The following is a 22,682-nucleotide window of genomic DNA, read 5'->3' on the forward strand; positions in this document are numbered from 1 at the left end:
TAACCTCAAAGATGCCATTTACTGATTGGATGAATCATGGACTGGCGTTAAAGAATTTACACAGAAGAAAAGCTGGCAAAACATCACTTCAAAAAATTATATCACTGGTTCAACTGAAAACCAAAAATGTTTCTTATTGTAGCAGTGTTACTCAAGATTTTGCTCATCCGAGTTTTCCGCGGTTAATTAAGATTCTACTGTATTAAAAATGAAGCAGGTGTTTTTATGCCTGATTAATAATATGATAACAGTTTGCCTTAATTTGTTAAATTGAAAGGGGTTAAATTGACAGACTAAAAAATGTCACTGTGCAGTAAAAGTTGTGTAATAATACTTTTGTATGTGTCATAATTTCTTACATGTGCTATAAATGTTGTCCACTGTTGTCCAGATATTTGCATTGATAGGCTTTCACATCACACAGTTATACACGGTATATAGTTAGGGGTCTTTTTGTGTTAATTAAGGCGAAGTGATAAGTGTGATGCATGTTGGTGCTTCTAGCACGGTATCACCTCTAAGCGCAAGGCTATGAAGTGTGCAGTCTTCTCGTTGTGCATAGAGCAATAACAATGTATGGTGGAGATGTGAAGATAAGATAAAGGTGTACAGCAAGACCCTTAAGTGGTTTCAAAAATCTATACTGAGCTTTTGATGTCTAAAAATTACTCTGAAAGCATGCAGTTTAGCCATTTTTTTCTCTCCTAAAATGCAGTTTACCTAACAACAAATAACAGGAACAGAACTACTCATACTCCCTCAGCTCATTCTTATGTGCTTTTCGTAGGCTTCACTCGGATATATTGAGCAGTTTTCAAATCATATGGTTTGTTCTGATGCTCTGCACACTGTGTGTGTGTCCGGGCAGGCGGGGCCGTCAAGGCGATGGGACCATCATGACTGCAGTGGGCTCTGAACCACTTGGGTACTGACACTGCGATGTTAATGTTGAGTCATGTGCGTGACACATAGGAGATCACAGCTACATAAGGCCCTGGTTATATGGTGGATCAGGATGTTGGTAGTCATTATACTCTGGAGTGTATGTGTATTATTATGTTCTCCCAGCAGGATAGAAAAACATCAGATGGTGTCCGAGAGTCAGTAGCCAGGCAGGCCACAGTGCCCATAGGTTATGTAGTTCGGGGGGAAGAGAAGAGTTGGGAATATGTATAGCAAATGTAAAAGCACTGCCTTAGGTAGCACACACTCAGTTTTGTTTACATTTAGTAAATTTTTACATAAGACTTTAGGTTTAACATGTAAAAATATTTGAAAAAAAAAATAATTACATTTAATCTATCTAGACTGTTAAGGCAAATGAGTGTACGTAAATCAAAAAAGGTTTATTTTTTTTATTTTTACCATTACAATGTAATCTGTTTTGTACCTTTTGTGTTCAGTGTATTTTGAAACATTTATAAATGTTTGATACAGCTTAACTTTCAATTTATGTAATTATATCAATTATATGATATTTTTTGCCAATTATTGACTTATACAACCTATAAACTAAACTCTTGTGCAAACATCGAGACGTGCTTGCGTGCAGGTTGTTTCCGACACTCCGTGGTACAACCTCGGCAGACAGCAGCACCAGCCCAGTGTAGCGTCCTGCCTGAGTGACGAGTGCGTTGCTGAGGTGTGCCAAGAGCGCGAGGCTGTGGGAGAGGGGAGTGACCAACAGGCAGAAGTTAGCGATGCACGGCGCACAGAGAGCCACGGTGGCTGCCTGCATCATTGCCAACATGATGGATTCTGTGGTGGCGGCTGCCTGGAGATCACTATGCCTGCAGGGTGTGGGAGCAGCAGACACACGTCAGTGAGGATCATTTTCACTCTAGAATTATTACATTCAAGCAGCCATGCTGGTTTTTATGTTCTCTACAGAAGCTGCAGTATTCTTTTCAGAGTGTCATTTATTTATGAATATCTGCATGTAAAAAGTACACGGGCCATGTTCCAGCAGCACTGTTTGTATAGAATATGGTCACCTAACCAACATTCGTCTAGACACTTTATTAGGTATTTTCAATATGTGTGGTTTTTTTTTTATTCAAGGAGTGAGTTGGTATTGTAGTAAACATGGGGGTAAATGCCTCCACCTCCCTCTAGAATTATAAAGCTCCTCACTATAGGGGCTTGCACTTGCACAATCAAAACTGTGTAACGTGAATGATAAACGTAACTCTGCGGGTCTCACCTGGGATCCTACAGATCCTACACTTGGTAGTAAGTGAGTTTACTCAAGTGATATTTACAATATGTAATCACCAAACACACACGTGACCATTCATTCGTATCCTTTAACGGCTTTAACATTTATTATCATATGAATGTATAACTTAAGCGTTTACAGAAAGCAAATGGTTGTTGGTTGTGGTAATACTGTCTAGTCCCAAGTAGGGCCGTGATATCACGACAGTTCACAACACCAATAAAAAATTAATGAGAAAAATGTAAATATTTGTTCACAAGAGTCTGTTAAAAGAGTATTAAGCTTGATTTGTTGGTAGAGTTATAAGTGATGTAGGCCTGCAAAAATAATAGCAAATACCTAGGTACAGTTAATGAGTACATATTATATAACTTTCAATCATGGTAATTTATAGTTTTAAAAGTATATTGGGCCACGTATTATACTATACTATACTGCTGCTAAACTTCTTCGGTGTGTTCTTACTGCTGGTGCCAGTACCATTAATAGTACTCGTTTATTTATATATAGACCCTTTTGTTGTGTGTGTGTTGTCGGGACGATATACACTGGCTGTCACTATTTTTCAAAATATATATATACATATATATATGTGTCAATGGTACTGTTATGCTCTTGTACTCTGACCATTAGAAACATGCAAAAAAAATGTTATTTATCATAAAACCCACACTCTTGGACACAGGCAGCTAGGTAACATGTATCAACACATAGGGATAGAATTCAGGTTTTTATTGATAATAAAAATTTCTATTCATCAGGGACAACTAACCTAGGTGTAGAGATAAAAATCAATATTGATATAATTAGATAAAAATCACAGAAAAACAATCCTAACGATACTGAACATGACTCGTGGATATGCGCTTATATAAATTAAACATCAGGAAAATACGTAGCACACATGAATCGTTCACAAAAGTTCGTTAGTGTAAGTTCAGAAAATCAATCAAATGATGTTTTTACGGACGCATTCTTACATAACAGAAAATGTTTGAAATCATAGCACAATTAATAATTAGTATGATTACTATTTATGTTTATATTTGGGTTCGTATTTGCCTTGGCTTAACTCAGTTTATATGGTAGAGACACGAAACTTGTACTCCCATTTCACCTCTGGGTATCACAAAATAAAATAATAATTTAAATCTTGGAAATAACAATTCATGACGTAGTTCAGGATAATTGACACCTTTTACGTGAAAACTAATCAGTTTGTAGTCAAATCGAAGTGATTCACGAAGAAATTACATACAGCAGGGTATGTCTATGGGCGATACAAAATGCAAGATCTTTACTTACAGATTTTCACTCCTAATAACATATCCGTCAGAATATGCCCTTATAAACTTACATATTATTTATTTATACGTCGTTTAAGCTCATCCTGAGTGTCGGATGGCATAATCTAGCTAGCTATATTTCAAATTTAAAATAGGCCTCGCGCCTTTGCGTCGGCATCAGACGCCTTCATACAACCAAACTTATTAATTAAGACGTTCTAGACGCCTCACATCTAAAACACGGCCTCTCATTGGCCGAAACCAAAATCGGTTAGCGTAATTTACAATATAAATACCGTAAATAACACTCATTAATACAATTGAAAACACAAAAATGCGGTAAATTTAAAACGAAGATTTCCAACAATGAAAATTTCTTTAAGTAATACCCCGAATAAAATCATCGTTTATTCGTTAAGTTCATTAGTCCTTAGAGGGGTATACTCAAATGACTGTCCATATAAGTCCATTTCAGGTCATAGAGCATAGCTCTCGTAGATATACATAATTAATAAAAATATATTTAAATAACTTTTGCGGGCGAACAATATACAAATTAAATAATAAAATTTCATAATAATAATAATAACAGTCAATATAATAAGTTTTCATAAATAATAATATCATTAAAATAAGTCATAACTTTCTGTGCATTATGAAAATAGTAACAGCACAGAATTGCCGCCCTTGTCTATCATATTGAACTGCAATCGTTGACCTGTTCAAAACAGTACAATGTGATTGGCAGTTTACCGTCTCTCTCGCACTATGTACAACGAATAGCCTTGTCGCCTAGCGGCGCGCGCACCACACATAAAAAAAACTTGGAGCGACCGAGCTCCTTCTTCTCCTCCTTTTTATTTATTTTTTTTCTATCGTCCTTTCGACCGTTACACCAGACAATTCGCACAATTTTAATCACTTTGCATCGTGTCGTCGCCGCTAGCAGACCTGCGCTCGAATGGTCCACGGGTTTTCCCGCGCAAAATCTTCTCTGCTGGACCTGCTGCAGCTCTCCGACGGCGTCTACTCCCTTGAGCCGCTCCTGTTGAGAGGGACGTGGGAGGACATACTTACTGTAAGTAGCAATCTCATATGGCTGTAACGGGTGTATGTACATGTGAGTCAACAATGTGACGTTCTCCAGGACACGTCACGGCAGTGGATCAACGTCCACCCGCGGTGCAAACGACGTCCCCGGCGGCGGCTGAGGAGGCATCGGGACAGCGCCCGACCTCAAAGCAGCCAACACCAACACCTGCTCCACACCTCACGTCGGCGGGATTGGCGTGTGGCGGCTCGCAGTACCGGACACCACGGCTCCTGGCTCCGCGGCGAACTGCGGCTGCAGCTGCCGCCCTACCCCACGAACACGTGAGAGGCGGCGTCGGGACGTCTGCGGTGCTGCTCGTGTCGGCGGAACCGCCACTTCTCACAAGGACGCACTCGTCGGGTCCCATCACTGATAGGTACACAGCCGTTGCGAACCGTATTGTGTACATTTTAACTTACAAGTGTCCCGGTCATTAAACAGTCTTAAAACTCTTCACTCATGTGTGAATCGTGCACTTGTAACGCACGAATGTCGGCAGGCTAAGACATCTTCTGTGCTTAACGTAGCCTATCCACAAGCCAGTTCAGTATAAACTAACTCTATTAAAACAAATAGTAATTAATGGGATCAAATAACGTCAGATATTAAATAATAAGTATAGTAACTTAGGCTAACCATTCAATAACTTTCAAAGTGAAATTGTTACATCTTAACAATAGGTATCATTAGCTAGATAACATTCAAGCATAACTTTAACTAAACTGATTTTCTGCTAACATCATTGTTAGGCATCCTTATGCCGTCAGGTTGTACCTGTTTTATTCTATGTACAATTTCATTATGCATCTCGTGCATTTCCATAAGAATCATTTTCCAATCTTTCATAACATCATAATATCAACAATTGATAAAATTAATAATTCTCACTAACATCTCATATCATATACATAACATCATATTTACAATATCACTTCAAATAACATTTCATATATTACATCATTAAAAGCATTTGTTTATGTTAGCAAACAAATCAACAATAGTTTTGATTTCGTTTAAGTACACGCATCTTGTGTAACTTGTGCTTGGAAAGGGAACGCACAGTGTTTCCTTCTCTTTTATCTCTTTTTTATTGCAGCTTATCGCTCGGCGAAGGCGGCCTTTCTTTTTCTTTTATTTTACTCGAGTGTCTGGTGAACTTTTATTTCTACCACTTCTCGCAAGGTAGTATTTTTTTTTCTTTTTCTGTAATCAGCTGGGTTCTCATATAACGCAAACAGCTGTTTGGAAAGTGTATAGCAGTCTCCCTCTCATCTCAACCATTAGTTTCGTTTTCAGGCATCCGATGCGGGCTTCGCAGGATCCTGACTGTGTATTTATATCATTCAGAAATTTCTCTGATAGGAATTGTTTCTTGTTAAAATCACTTGAGATTCATGATCTCGATGCAAAGGATAATTCTATCCTGACAAAGCCAAGTGAAACAAAAAAAAAATGCTTTCACGATAGCTTGCAAAAAAAAATTCTTTTTTTTTCTTTTCTGGCTGGCTCAATTTTGCAGTAACTTAGTACTTGTTTATAATACAGCCTGCTGACATTTACTGCAACAGTGTACTAAGTCCGCGACATAGTTGTTAGACATTGAGTTTTTCAGGTCTTCGTTTGACATCATATTCGCCTACTCGACGATTACAAACATAAACAAACAAAATCTCAAGTGCCACGTTGAATGAAATTAAAGTCTTTTGTATAGGTTTTTTTTTCACAATAAATAACACAAAGTCGCTCGTATATATCTTGTTATCATTTCATAAATATCATTATTTAAAATAACCAAATCAAGTTAATTTAAAGAAATAGCTTTCTAATACTGAGTGGATTTGTATGCGAAAGGAATGCATACTTTTCTACTCTGCATTCAGGGCAGAATGCAACCCTATGAGATCATTTGCAAAGCCCTACTTCAATCATAGAATTCATGTAAAACAAAAGTATTAAATTTGCAAAAAAATATATATATATTTTTTTTTTCATCTTCTTCTCCAGCAGTGTTTAATAACAAAAATAAATAAATCTCGGCGATTCTTAATAAATTCAGTGGTGTGTTGTGCTTCGGAAAAATTGGAGTAACCACATCAGTAATTCAAGGTAACCTTATTATTATTATGCTAGTAGTTGCAAAGTGTTCATGTGCTTCTTAGATGCTTTGTAGAACAGTGCTCACCCATGTTTACACAGCTAGGCCATACTTCTCTCACACAAGTTAGTCGACAACACACAAGCTTGACATTTCTTTTTGCTAGTTAGTATGATAGTACTTACAGATAGGCGCATCTCATTACATAGATTCAGGTATTACTGTTAGTGAACTTATACTCACACGAAGAATAACGCAGACCAACTGACAAACAATATTATACACATAATACACTATTAAATTCGAAGATTCATTACATCTGTGTGGGTGGCATTTCACTTCACCTCACTACAGGCAATAATAAGCGGGAATTGCACTTCCGCATCGACGCGACGATAATGTACCAAGCGGGTATCACACTTCCGCTACACATTAGGTACCTGTCAGTGGTTGCAATACGCCTCACATGGCGTATCAAATTACACAGTAACCATTTAATACCTTTCACATTTATACTGGTCAGGTCCTGGCTCTGACCTAGACATTCCGATTGCGCTCAGCTGTTATAGTACCTATACTCGTACTATAGGGTTGTGCGAATGTTCGGTATACCGATACCGAAATCGAAATTTTGCTACTTTCATTTTCGATTTCGGTAAGAATTTCATCTGTCGAAGTTCGTTTTTAGCGAAATATTTCGAGCCAAACGAAAGTTCAATAGCTTACCGAAGTTCCGTTTGTTCTAGTTGAAAAAGAACTCGTAATTTAATAAAATTGTACAGTAGAATACCGGTACAATAACGTACCTTATTATAAAGTATATTTCACTTAACGAATTTTTTTTAAGTCCCCGCCAAAAATCGTATCTTCGCCATGCAAAACGGTTTCAGTTTAAAGTATCATATTTTCACTATAACGTAAAAATTCTACTAGTAGCGTGGCATTACTACACCAAAATTTACTTAAACTGGTAAATAAATTTCCAGCTAAATGATTAATGTAGTAGAACAAAGATACACAAATACCACCGCAACGTATTTTCTAACCTCTAAATTCTCAAAACAAAGTTAACAAACAGTTGCGCGCACAACCATAGATTATACCGTACGTAGTATGCGACGTGAGCAACACAACACCATTCGATACATCGAAAGACGGAAGTTTGAGAGAAGTATTAATTATTTAGACAAAAGTGTTACGCTACGCTAAAAATACTGTTTGATGTCTGTGCCGGGATTGTTTATTGTTATTGTTGAGTTTATTTTCAGGTTACGTTATTTAGACACCGCATTGTATTTGTGCTACAATATGAATGATCCTGGAGATAAAAAGAAACGAAAGCAATTCACGCTTAAGGAAAAAGTGGATATACTCAGAGAACTAGACAAGGGGAAAAAAGCAAGTCGCAGTTGCTAATACATATGGCATTGCGGCTCTCCTGTAGCAATTTTTTATATATTTTTTTTCTCTTTGTAAAGATATGTATGCATGTTTCAGTACTAAGTACAAAAACTTGAGGTACCTGTAAGTACTTAGCACTGAGATTCTACTGTAATGTCTTTATATGATTTGCTTGTTATTACTAATAATGTAATAACATATGCAAATCATATAAAGACATTAATTAGAAAAAAGATTTCCATTAAGATTAATTTACGTGGTGATGAAAAAAACTCACATTAATGAAAATACGGTAAAATCATAATTTGAACAAACATGGCAGATAAAGTAAACAAAATTCAACCGTGATTACAGTAGGCCTAGGTATCAAAACAAAATCATGCAATATTTGAAAAATTACCTGATTCATTTGCTTTCAAACAGTAGTGTAGGTACTATATTCGTAAAACATACATTCCAGAACTGTTAGTACAGTATTTAGTATTTACCGTATACACAAACAAAGAACGTACCTACTTTTATTCGCGCACAGCCAAACAAAAACATTGTCGTCTGCTTTATTTAAATTTTACATACTCTGACTGGCATATAAAATCCTCATAATATACAGCCAATTAGACAAAAAGGTCAACAAGTCGCTGCGTGTAATGACCACTTGGCAGCAACCATTTGTTATGTTTTGTTTTGACCATGTCCCTTGCCTGGTCTACAGCTTCCTGAGCTAGCCATGTGTGACAGTGGTGCAAGATGGCGGCCGTTCTGCAGTATTCACGTATTTTTTCATCAGTACCATGCACATGATAAATATATTATCATAGACTGCGACATTACGACTGTAAAGGAAATAGTCTGTGCGCTGAAAGATCTGGATTGATTCTTGAAATTTACGAGTGACATGGGGCTGTGTTGTGTGGTCTAGGGCGGATGTTGATTATATTAAATAATAATATTTATATATATTTATCAAAAGGTACCAAAATGATTTATGTAATATAATTTATTACTGAAGAGCAAATTTTGGGGCATTTTTTTCTTTGTTAATTAAAAAATTTCGCTTAACTTTCGTTAAGAATATATTTATCTCATAGAAAAATTCATTTTCGTTTCACTTTCGCGAAACTTGATAAATTTTCTTTCACTTTCATTTCGTGTGGAAAAAGTCACTTTCGCACATCCCTATCGTACTATATAGGTGTTTCACTAGCTTGTGTCGAACTTGTTCACTGGGACACAGGTTTCTTGTAGGCTCTCAACTGCGAAATATTATACCGGCCTACTGGTCGGCCTGTAGATGGTTCTTCCAGAGCATAACAGTTCTCTTGAACTATGTCAGTTATGACATATGGTCCGTCGAAAAGCAGAAATAATTTCCTGGTGACATTCTCCCATGCCTTGCTGACAGGAGATGTTTTCTTGAGCACAAGGTCGCCGATATTAAATTTAGACAATTTGGATGCTGGTTTCCTTCTTCTTCGTACATCAGCTTCTGCTGTGAGCTTCATTCTTACGAATGCTTCCACTTCTTCTCCTGTGGGTAGTCTTGTCCTTTCGGGCTCCTTGTCACAGTGGGGTATAAATTCAGGGTTGATCGCCGCCGATCTATCCAGGCTCAAAACTTCGCTAGGGGTTATTCCGATTGAGCTATGCACAGTATGATTAATAATGCACTCTACATAAGGCAATTTATCTCGCCATGACTGTTGCGAGTGGTGACACAATGTTCGTAGCAATCCGCCTATAGACTTCATGAGTCTTTCCACTGGATTACTCTGTGGATGTCTCACGCTTATAGTAGTCGGTGTTATACCTAGTTTTCGTACACCTTTCTGCCACAGGTCGCTAGTGAACTGCGTACCTCGGTCAGACAACACAACTTTTGGCGTACCGATTTCGTCCACAAATGTTTTTTATTTATTTAACACTGCTTTTGCAGTTGGGTTGACAATAGCATACAATTTGGAGAATTTAGTAAATACATCCTGCATTACAAATACATGTCTGACTCCTCCCTTCGATTGTGGTAAGGGTCCAAACAAGTCGACCGACACTAATTCCAGTGGCGTTGTCGGCAGGATGGGCTGTAGCACACCATGCAGGTGCTCTCCTGGCGGCTTCACCTTTTGACACAGATCACAACCACTTGTGACCTTGATTACACATATGGACATGTTAGGCCAGTACAACTGCCTCTTTAGTGCTTCTGTCACCTTCTTGCTTCCCACATGTCCGAGCGCTGTGTGGGTCTCCCAGGTGATTGGTTGTCTGGTATCACTGGTTTCCAGTGATCTTATACAATCCTGTTTTCCCAGGCTTGGCGAACAGGGTGTTGTCGTTGGACAAACAGTAGTGTTGATGTATCCTGTGGTCATCTGGCTGCTTTTTGAGCTGGTCAGTGATCTTCTTGCAGTATTCGTCTGCCTTCTGTTTTTCATTCAGATTGCTCAAAATTTCTCTTAGCTTGGTGCCAGGTTGGAAAATCTTAGCAGATACAGGAGCAATTAAAAATTCCTTCGGATGAACTGAAGTTGAAGTTGCATTCTCCTGTAGCTCATGGATTCGACTGAGGTAGTCTGCTGCTGTATTATTAGATCCTTTGATGTGCTGTATTCTGATGTCATACTCTTGTAGTAAGAGAAACCATCTGGTTAACCGGCTGCCAAATAACTTTCCGGCCTTTAAGCAAGTTAATACTTGGTGGTCAGTGAGTAACACAATAGTTTCTCCCAGTAGCAAATCTCTATATTTTTGCAGAGCCCACACTATTGCAAGAGCTTCTCGCTCTGTCACAGTATAGTTCCTTTCAGCTTGGTTTAGTGTACGACTAGCCAGGGCCACAGTCTTCTCTACTCCTCCATCTTCCTGGGCTAGCTTGCATCCCAAAGCGGTGTCTGATGCATCTGTGTACATGAGGAATTCCTTTCCTTGCGTGGGATGATAGACAACATTTTCAGTTAGGAACAGGTTCTTCAAATTGGTGAATGCTTGTTCATGTTCTGCGCTCCAAATCCATACTTGACCTTTCTTAAGTAGGGTAAACAAAGGAACTGCACACTGGGCTACTCTATTCGAATAATTTCTGTAGAATCCAATGATACCAAGGAAAGCTCTCAGCTGTTTTACATTCCTGGGAGTTGGAAAATCTTGAATACATTGTAATTTTTCTGGTGATGTCTTTATGCCTTCTGGTGTTAGTATGTGGCCTAGGAAAGGCAGTTCCTCCCTGCAGAATACTGATTTTCGGATTTTTACTGTCATGCCTGCCTCATGCAGTTTTTGTAGCACTGTGGCAACATGTTGGATGTGTTCTTCGAAGCTAGATGATGTGACGAGGATGTCGTCAACATAGGCCCTAGCAAATCCTTGGCATTCGGGTCCCAATGTTGCATCTAGGCATCTTGTAAAATCTGCCACCGCATTGCACAGTCCGAACGGCATGACTGTGAACACGTACTGTTGGTTTCGAAATAGGAATGAGGTGTATTGGCAGGAATTTGGTTCCAGTGGTATTTGCCAATACCCGGACGACAGGTCCATCGTAGTGAGGTACCTCACACCTTGGTACAGCCTTAAAATCTCAGATGTTTGCACCGGGCTCTCTCTGTCCTTCACAGTTATTTTGTTTAGTTCTCTGGCATCCAGACATAGTCTAACGGTGCCATCACGCTTGCCTACACATACAATCGGGTTGGCGTAGGGACTCGCTTCCCTCCTCACTACCTTCCAGTTGATCATCAGTTGCAGGTAGGCTGTTACTTCCTGTATGTACTTCACTGGGATGGGGTAGGATTTTCGACGATATGGTGCATCTTCATCCACTCGAATTATGGCTTGGTAAAACTTGTTACGACCTGGCTTGTCAGTGAACACCTGTTGAAAACTCTTCAATAATTGGAACAGCTGTTGCAGCTGGTTGGGTGTCACACTTGCTGCACCTTGCAGTGACTGTCGAATGTCCTCCAATGAGGCTTGTAGCTGCTCGCTGGGCTGATTGCTGTAGATTCTCATGTGCATGGGTTCATCACATAGAATTCCCACAAAATTGTTCCTTATGTGCCACTTGCCGTTAAGGGATATAGGTTTGTCACTATCATTTGAGTGAATGACACATAACTTAAAGTCAATCACAACGCCAAATTGAGATAGGAAATCGGTTCCTATTATAAGGGGTTTCGCTAGGCCTTTCACTACTAAGGCAAACATCTCCTTAGGGTGGCCTAGGCCTCTTACTGATATCAACACCTGCCTGTTGACAACAGGGCTTGCTCTGGATGTCACCCCAATGATTTTCAGTGCTGGCACTGGCAGCTTGGGTAAGTTCACTCCTTGCTGCTCAAGGTACTTTACCAAATCTTCACTGATGCAAGTGACCTCAGCGCCACTATCTATCAAGGCAGTTACTTCATGGTCACAAATTTTTAGTGTCACTTGGGGACAAATGGCGTACACTTGAGGTATGGATTCTTCCTCATTTTCATGATACAAAAATTCTCTCTCGCTATCTCTTAACATTACTGTGCATAGAAACTTGTAGTAGCTGACACAACTGTACACTGGAGTTGTGTTATCCACCCCTGAGCCTGGATAGGGGTTTTCCGTTCGGGGCGATCGCACGGAAACCCTTTCTAGTTTAACGTGCCCGTGTTGGCACGTCCACCTGGAGCTGGTGATCTGGCTCCTTCTTGACGATTCCACTGTCGGTTCCCTGCTGCTTCAGACACAGCAGCTTTAAATTCTGCTGCCACCTGATTTGCTGGTCCCTGGTTGTAGTACGTCGTCTGCTGAGATGTAGACGGAGCAGCAAATGGTGGTGGGAATGTTGTCATCTGTGTGTTCCGGTTGTACGAGAGGTGGCTGTTCTGGGCATGGCCGCCACTCGTCTCGTGAGTCCTGGGGGCATAGTGATATGGCGGGCGGTAGTCCTCAGGTTTGCCGTTGTAGCGGGGCTCGTCAGTACGGCGGTACTTCTTGCAGTACTCCAGCTCGTCTTCTGACGATGCTCTCCGGCGGCGGTCTGCTGACTCCCTGGGTGGCCGTGACTCTGGCGAAAATGATCTTCGCTTGTTGTCTCGGTAGTCCCCCTGCCTCCGGCGGTGGTTTGCTTCGTCATCGCTGTGGTAATTCCTGGAGTTGGACCACCACGTCTTTCTCTTGTAATAGGGGGTCTTCCTGTAGCCTGTCTGGTATTGATCGTTCCGGCTAGGTCCTCCTCCTCTTGGCTGCCAGTTCATTGTGTTCACCGCTGCCTGTCTGAGCTCCTTGGGTTTTCCCTCGCGATTCTGCCAGTAGTTGTAGACGGGCTGTTGTCGGTGGGGCTGTGGTACCCTCTCACTCTCCTCCTTGGTATTGGGTGCTCTGTCCATTTTCTCAAGTTTATCATAATTGAGAAGGCGCTCGCGGAACTCTGTCACATCACGGTACGGCAGGCCTGACAACTGCTTCTGATACTTGAGTGGAAGCTGCGTGAGGATGGCCGCGATGAATTCATCATGCGTCATGGGCTGATCCAAGTAGCGTGTCTTCTCAAACATTGCTGATAGATGTGCTTCCAAGGACGCGCACTTCCTTGGGTCATACTTCTCCGTGTAAAGCTGTGCACGGAGGACACTCTGTATTCGGATGTTCCAATACTGGTTGTGGAACAGGGACTGGAACTGGGCGTAACTATGTGTTGATGCACTCAGCATCTCCCACCAGTAAAATGCCGGTCCTTTCAGGGCACTGTTGAGACACTTCAGTATCTCTGTATCCCTCAAATGAAAGGTTGAGGTGTATTCCTCAAATCTTTTCAGAAAACGGATGGGGTTCTCTGTAGCTCTGCCAGCAAACGTGGGCATAGCTTCTGCCCAATGCTTAGCTGGATGGTGCATGAGCGTGGCCGCATCAATGTTGGATGGGCTCAATACAGGGGTTTCTCTGGGCAGATCCATTTTAACGGTAGGATGATTGTGGATGGGTAGCAGTGGAATTGTGTACATCTCACTGGGGTACGGTTGCCTGTCTACTGGGGCAGTCGGTACAGTTGACACAGGGGCTGTGTGTGACGGTACATGAGCTTGGCGGTCAGCTGACTCACTCCTGGGACTGGGGTGTACACTAAGGTGCTCGATTCTATCTCGTAGTGTGGCAGTAGCCACCTCCATGTCCTCCAGTCTATGTTCGAGATGCTGGAGATGTCCTCGCACCTCCTCCCTAGCACTAGCTTGTCCCTGGTGTTCATTTGAGATCATGTTTCGTATGGATGTTACATGAGTCTCCAGACTGTCCACACGACTACTGTTCTGCGATACCTGCTCAGATATCTGCTGGACCTGTTCGTGTTGCTGGGCCAGCCTAACCTCAATGCTGTGTTCCAGGCTCTTTAATCCTGAGTTGGTCTGATCCCTCAGCGCTCCCAACTCAGCCGTAAGCCGCCCCATTTGAGTATTGTTCTGTTCTAATTTCGCATTTAGGGATGCATTATGATACTCCATTTGAGTATTATTCTGCCGTAATAACTGCATGAGTGCTTCCAGTGTCACAGGTGATGTAGCAGTATTATCTGGCAATGGTGTTATGTTAGGGACAGTGGCCTCCTTTTCCTCCTGCTCCCCTGTTGCTGGTAACATGGGCCGCCCTAACCTCTCAGTCACGGTGGTAGAGTGATCACTAGGCCCCTCCACACAAGTGTTCCCTGGTGAACCCCCTGCTGATGATGTCGCCGTGTCACTTCTTTAATTCCCTGTGTTATCGCAGTCTTCACACATACTGTCACGCCTACTCCTGAGCGAGTATGTGGGGTGGTTGTGTGCCATGTTATTATAATGGATTAGATATACTATGCAGGATCAAATGACAACTTGAAATAAGGTGTGACAACTCAATGTCAACACACTCGGGCCCCACGTTTATGTGCGCCACTTTCTATACTATACTATACTGCTGCTAAACTTCTTCGGTGTGTTCTTACTGCTGGTGCCAGTACCATTAATAGTACTCGTTTATTTATATATAGACCCTTTTGTTGTGTGTGTGTTGTCGGGACGATATACACTGGCTGTCACTATTTTTCAAAATATAAATATACATATATATATGTGTCAATGGTACTGTTATGCTCTTGTACTCTGACCATTAGAAACATGCAAAAAAAATGTTATTTATCATAAAACCCACACTCTTGGACACAGGCAGCTAGGTAACATGTATCAACACATAGGGATAGAATTCAGGTTTTTATTGATAATAAAAATTTCTATTCATCAGGGACAACTAACCTAGGTGTAGAGATAAAAATCAATATTGATATAATTAGATAAAAATCACAGAAAAACAATCCTAACGATACTGAACATGACTCGTGGATATGCGCTTATATAAATTAAACATCAGGAAAATACGTAGCACACATGAATCGTTCACAAAAGTTCGTTAGTGTAAGTTCAGAAAATCAATCAAATGATGTTTTTACGGACGCATTCTTACATAACAGAAAATGTTTGAAATCATAGCACAATTAATAATTAGTATGATTACTATTTATGTTTATATTTGGGTTCGTATTTGCCTTGGCTTAACTCAGTTTATATGGTAGAGACACGAAACTTGTACTCCCATTTCACCTCTGGGTATCACAAAATAAAATAATAATTTAAATCTTGGAAATAACAATTCATGACGTAGTTCAGGATAATTGACACCTTTTACGTGAAAACTAATCAGTTTGTAGTCAAATCGAAGTGATTCACGAAGAAATTACATACAGCAGGGTATGTCTATGGGCGATACAAAATGCAAGATCTTTACTTACAGATTTTCACTCCTAATAACATATCCGTCAGAATATGCCCTTATAAACTTACATATTATTTATTTATACGTCGTTTAAGCTCATCCTGAGTGTCGGATGGCATAATCTAGCTAGCTATATTTCAAATTTAAAATAGGCCTCGCGCCTTTGCGTCGGCATCAGACGCCTTCATACAACCAAACTTATTAATTAAGACGTTCTAGACGCCTCACATCTAAAACACGGCCTCTCATTGGCCGAAACCAAAATCGGTTAGCGTAATTTACAATATAAATACCGTAAATAACACTCATTAATACAATTGAAAACACAAAAATGCGGTAAATTTAAAACGAAAATTTCCAACAATGAAAATTTCTTTAAGTAATACCCCGAATAAAATCATCGTTTATTCGTTAAGTTCATTAGTCCTTAGAGGGGTATACTCAAATGACTGTCCATATAAGTCCATTTCAGGTCATAGAGCATAGCTCTCGTAGATATACATAATTAATAAAAATATATTTAAATAACTTTTGCGGGCGAACAATATACAAATTAAATAATAAAATTTCATAATAATAATAATAACAGTCAATATAATAAGTTTTCATAAATAATAATATCATTAAAATAAGTCATAACTTTCTGTGCATTATGAAAATAGTAACAGCACAGTATTATTTTTTCCATAGGTTTACTTTTGGTTGAAATGATTATCAGTGTCTCCTAGTTAAAAGAGGTATAAAAAAGGGTCGAGATCTCTGCACAAAGAACTCTTTGGTTTATATTCTGACCCTTCTTGCAGATAATTTGGGAGGAGGTGTGAAGGAAGGGAAGGGGGATACTGCACATTGTCACCCTTGCTGGCAGTTTTCAACATCACCAATATGCTGATAGCATCTGTTCATTGGCTTAAAGTGATATTAAGATGTGTGTGCAGGTCTGTTATATTTTCATGGGGAAAAGTTTTAGCTGCTAAGCTTCCATGGTGCCGAGATTATATTTACAGTTCTCGGTGCCAGGTAATTTTCTGAGAACTGGCCAGTAAATAGCTCTAACACAAAGAAAAAAAACTAAAGGTACATAGGCAGAAGAAAATTGTAACTCAGAAGGAGTCACATTTTTTTGTGGTGTAAATAACATGAACGCAAGGCATTGTAAACATAGAATGTGTGTCGGGTAACAAAAATATCTATGTCGTTTACGGGAATGTTAAAATTGAGGATCTATTGTACATCTAAAGTATTTGTTCAATCAAAATTGACCACAGCCCACGACATACAGTAACACTTTATTGGGTTTCTTTTACAGCATTCTGGTCTGCAACTTTGTTTGTGATGGCTCTTTGCTTGTCACCACAGCCAGCAAAACTCGGGAGGAAGGACCGAACATCTGCCTACTACTTGCAGTTGATTTGTCTGAAATGGAATCAAGGTCTATGGAATTAGTATTTTCATTTCTTTTTTCTTTTTTTTAAAAAAATAATTATTTCATTTAAGTGTAATAAAAATAATGTTAATGTTTTGTTTATAATGACTGAAGTTGTTCAGCTCATACTTACCTATGTATGTATACACGAATTACATCTGACTTCTAAGCCTGACAGAGGGGATCAAGAAAGTTTTTTTTAACATGTAATGTATGTGTTGGTTATTAATTTCAAACATTCTGGGCACTGAGTCAAGATGCCATGCTGTTTCGCAGCAGCACCCAGAGTGTGCTTCTCTCATATTTACTTTCCAGGAAGTTAATGTGTGTCTTTTTTTCCTCATCTGGCTTGGATATGTGTAACTCCTTGCACATGCAACACTTTAATATCTCTCTCACTCTGCTTTTGACATAACTTTTATGATATTACTCTTGTAATGAACATCGTGAACTGTTCAAATGGTGTGAATTTTTTTTTACATCATTAGAATTTTAAACATAAATATTTTGTGGCTTCAGTGCTGATGTACCCCTAAAATGCTACCAATCAGTCAGTCATTAAAAGATTCTGAAGACCCTACGTTCAAAGGTACGTGAACTGAAGTACCTAAAAGGTCTCAAGTTGCAGCAGTTGACAGAAAGAATGTTGAAACTGAAAATCACTTTAATGATTTTGTGAAAATTGTTCTGGCAGGACACTACCAAGAGTGGGTGAGATGTATAATTTAACTTCCTGTATCCTGTATCAATCCATTCTTGCTGTAGAACCGGTTGCAGAAAAAAAAATTGTTTCATATTTAGTGTGGTGGATGAACAAACTGCTACACTGATTCAGTTGTGTTAATTTTTTCTAGGAAGCAACTACTCATTTTGGTTAATGGTTCTTCTGAACACTCCAATTACCAGGAAAATGATTCCTGTGTTGTAAGACCATTGATGGAAAATGAAGCCCAACAGTTAAACCCTAATGTGGTATTAATGACAGGATCACATGGCTGGATTGTCAGGTAAAAAACTTTACTGAGTGTTACAACTTAATCTTGTCAGTAGAAAACCTTTCATCGGACTCGTTCGGGACCATGGTTGGATTATGGGTTTTGCCAAATTATCGAACATGCGTATAATTTTAACTGCAATACCAAATTTGAGATGTGGAATGTAATCTTCTAGAAAACGAGAAGCACCATACTGCAATGAAAACCAACACTAACCGTAAACTCTGAGCGAACTAAGAACAGCGGCAACGCAGTAGTGCGACCTGGTGACCAGGGTCGACAGCCGGGACGGGAGGGGCTCAGTTAGTGCCGGATTGCTAGGGACAAGATTAGGTATATGGTAAATTGCGATAAAGATGAAATAACACCGCAAAGCATGTCAGTACACCATATAACACTTAAATGTAAGTTAATATGCCATAAAGCACCAAAATGCAACTACTATTGTGACATTTATTAACATAAATAATTAAAACGTAACTCAAATCACAAAAATGCAATATTTAATATATTAAATTCAATGAACTTAAAGTATTCACCATGAAGTTGTTACAAAACTTTATGTACTGCTGTTGTAGAAGTAAAAGGTTCGGGAGGTTATGTCGCATAAATAATATGCGCTTAAAATCGTTAAAGCATTACGTTTCTTGTAAGAATCAGTTTTTTTTTTTTTTTTTTCTACAATTTAATTGTGCCGTTTCAAATATTTTAAGCCGGTTTATATTTTAGTTAGTAAAAAATTAAAAATAACACCATTAAATAATTGTGTGTAATGTGTACTCTTTTGCTGTCATTTAATTGTACATGTACTAATTTTTTTTTGTTACTCATCTCTTGGTAACTCTAAACTGAACTTGCATCAACTTACATACATCATTGTTTTGTACCATTTTCATTGATACAATTTATAAATAAGGTGTTCAGAATGGGCATAAATTTAATTAATGGCAGAGAATGTTATAAAAAGCAATTGTTTAAAGGAACACAATCCCGGAATTACGGAAATGCAACATTGCAAAGTGACGGACACAAACATTGTGTGCAAATTTGAATGTTTTCTTGCATCAGGCACCACTTCAGTGGCTTAGAGGACGTGCGATCATAGCATCGTGGCGGGAATTGGGTGCTGATATTTAGAGCTAGGTATTAGCAGTAGCAATGAACAGCCTGGTGTACAGCACCCTTCGTGGTAAGAAACTCCCAGTTTCAGTCAGTCACTGCAAAGTCTTCCTATTCTGTACATTTCTGTTGTGAAAGCACCTCCGTTAATTGCACATTGCTTCTGTTCTGCAATTCCTCTTGCCTCCGTATACACCATGTACATATCAGCCATCTCTGCAAATGTAAAGTCTGCCATGCTGTTGCTGTTTGTCAAATCTGTAATCGCAGCATCGTACTCACTAAACTGTTGACACTGCTCTAATTGTCCAAAGTCAAACGTGTAAACATACCACAACCAACCACTGGTTGCTTCTATGTATGGCTAACTGTAAATTTTTATCTGCGGAGCATTTGAGCGTTAGCCAGTGGTGTGGCATGTGAAATTCAAATTATTGTGCGACTGTTCGCGCCTGTAATTTTGCAGCTTCATTTTCCAGGCACATGATCCTTAACAAAAAGTGATTGTTTTGGTTATCTGTCACCCATTAAATTTATGCCCAGCATTTTCTGAATATTCTGCGTAATTAAGACTTACAACTAGCACAGGATGGAAAGGGATTCATTTCAACACATCAAAATATTTCCAGGCAGAATGTGAAACATACTTAGGTACTTAAAACAGTGAAAAAAATTGTGTGTTTGAAAATAGTTTTGTGTTGTAAATGATGTCAAGTAATTCCTATTTTAATGGTGGATAGCTGCAAGGGCATAATATTAAAGTATCTTACTTGATAGGATAATGCACAGTGTAATCGTGGTGCTGTGCTCAGGATAAAACCATAATTATTAATAATAAATGTCCGGTGGAAGCGTCAGGCTAATTATCAAAAAGGACTGCCAGAGGGGCACAGCCCACTTACAAAACACAATTTAAAATTAACCTCCCTGACAGTAGGAAAGGTTACGTGGATTGTGGTTTCAAGTAGCAGCAAATGAAAACAATCGTATGGTTTGGTTTCATTAGAGGCTTTTACTGTTGATTAGTAAATTAGTATCTTTTTCATTGCTGGTTTCTTACATTTGAAAATATGTTACGGCATTACAGCCATTACAAACAAAACAGGTAACAATGTTAGATTCTTATTTTAGATACATTACAATGAGTACACTAACGAATAAAATAGAAAAAGAAGGGGGGGCAGGGGGGGGGAACACCATTTCATGCTATACTAAGTTCAACTGTTTAGGAACATTGAGCTCGCAGGCTCATAAAACAAATATATGTGTTTAAAATACAATATTTTATAATAATAGGGAAAACATCCTAAAACTGACGGAGTTATCAAGCTGTTCTTCACTTCTTGTGAGGGGTGCCGAAAGATGGAGGGAGACTCCGTTATAGAGACTCACGAGTTACATTTTGAGGTGCAAAATGTGGCGCCGGAACTGGGCCGCCATCTTGAACTGGTCTGGGGTTCTTGAAGCACTCTGGAATTCTTGAGTACTCTGGGATTCTGGAGCCCTGCCTATAACCAATAATCCAAATGGATTAGCTTGGTTAGCAGGCAGTTTATGCCGGGCGAAGTTAAGCCCAAAAAAAAAGGCAACCTAACAGGTTTGTGTGAGACGAAGTGCAGCTTACCTTAGCTGGCAGGGTGAAGTAGATAGTGGCTGTCCCTGGGAGTGATCCGGGGACGCGCGGCGCGGGAGCTCGCGGTAGCCATAGAAGAAATAATTATGACGAAAACCAAAAAAAAACTAAAGTTAAACTTAACTATTTGGGCAGCTACGAAGAAAAACTAAAAAAAAATCCAGGCGACATGGCCTGGCTCAGAAAGCAACTACATTCTTGCCGAAAGCGGATCACGATAGCTGCTGGTCGTTACTGCGACCTGTTGCGAAGATGCGCGCTGGACGAGAGCTGCCCTAAAAATCCCTGAAATGGCGCCGGGACGCTAACTTAAAATTAAGTCCGGTCGTCTGTTCCTCTGGAGGAGGGGATCGGGAAACCCGAAGTGCTCCGAAGGGCTCCGAAAGAAAAAAAGGGCTCCTGCGACCTATCGACTGAGTGTGAGGTCGACTGTTTCTCCTGGTGGGGATAGGATGGTCAGTAGTGCGCTCTCGCTCTCAGCTGGTTCGTCCTTTCGCCGATAGATGGTGTGGGCATGCGGATCGGAGTCTCGCAGAGGCCATCGCGGCACTTGGTGGCCGCCATTTTGCAAGGGGGGGAGGGGGGGAACACCTGGTGAATGACCTGCCCTGGGAGAGTTCGCCGTCCAGACGTTGGGACGTGCGGCAGAGCTTGAAAAAAGGACACCAAAACGTGTTAGAGACCGCAAACTTCAGCACACCTCCGAGAAGGGGTGGAGGCGACCATGGGAAGCTTAGGGCGGCAACTTTCGTCACGCGTAGCGCTAAACTCGTGACGAAACGCGACGGCCAGTGGATACCGTTGCTGATGATAGCCCTGTAGTCGGCGAAAGAGTAAATTTAAAGTTATAAAAAAATTTAAAATTTTGTAAAACTAAGAAAATAAAAAAAATTTGTGCCTAAAGTAACACTGATTCGGCACAACAGTTTTATTTATTTTCACTTGTTGAATGTGCAGTTTGAGATGTTTTGTAAACTTGCCTAATTGATTGCAATGTGCTGTGTCCTGTGAGGTGTTACTCTCTTGTGCATTGTGTTGCAGTCATTATATGCTGAATATTAATGGTGTCATAAGAACAGTTGGAGCAGAGCTACGTGGTTCTGGTGGGAGTGCTCTTTTGGGATATATTTCACTAAGTCCTGTTGAATTACAGCATAAAGAGCATTAAAGAGTTGAAATTTGGTGAGTTGTTTGTCAATGATATTTCTGGTTGTTTCTCCTTTCATTACCAGTTAATCAATTATATTTGTGTATTATTTTTATTATTTGCTCACAATATAATTGGTTGTTTTGTATGATAATATAGATATTTATGTAGTGTTAATGATAGTATTGAAGTCTAGTTGCAGTTGACTGATGACTGGTTTGTTGTGAAATTCCTTAAGACATTCTTACTAGCAAGGTTTTTACTGCTTGAATTTTTTAATGTTTTAGTCCCACCATTTGCATTGTTAGGCTTGTAAATATTTTATTTGAAGTGAAATTATTGTATAGTAAAAAAAAAAGGTGCGTGTGGAGTCCACGCACGACAAAAGTGACGGAGTGGCATCAGGCGCAGGCGGGTCCCTACCGCCGCGACCCGCCTAACCCTGCAGCATGGCAGGGCTCAACCTGAGTCGCACGCCGCCACGTGGAGCCCGCTCAAG

General features: G+C 39.8%; 1 protein-coding gene across 3 annotated transcripts in view; it reads left to right on the plus strand.

Moving 5' to 3' along the window:
* LOC134532953 (cytosolic endo-beta-N-acetylglucosaminidase) overlaps window positions 1–22,218 on the plus strand; it is a 42,329-nt gene extending 20,111 nt beyond the window's left edge. The window contains exons 6-9 of one of the 3 annotated variants that reach the window (XM_063370033.1): window positions 1,553–1,818; window positions 17,173–17,295; window positions 18,144–18,296; window positions 22,078–22,218. In XM_063370033.1, coding sequence (XP_063226103.1) covers window positions 1,553–1,818; window positions 17,173–17,295; window positions 18,144–18,296; window positions 22,078–22,204 — 669 coding nt within the window. In that variant the 3' untranslated portion in view covers window positions 22,205–22,218. Of the gene's footprint in view, window positions 1–1,552; window positions 1,823–17,172; window positions 17,296–18,143; window positions 18,297–22,077 lie in introns of those variants that run through there. The other 2 variants (XM_063370032.1, XM_063370034.1) reach the window with 2 other exon arrangements.
* The last annotated feature ends 464 nt before the right edge of the window (window positions 22,219–22,682 follow it).

The sequence above is a fragment of the Bacillus rossius genome, chromosome 6 (assembly GCF_032445375.1).
Source record: "Bacillus rossius redtenbacheri isolate Brsri chromosome 6, Brsri_v3, whole genome shotgun sequence".
Classification (NCBI taxonomy): Eukaryota; Metazoa; Arthropoda; class Insecta; order Phasmatodea; family Bacillidae; genus Bacillus; species Bacillus rossius.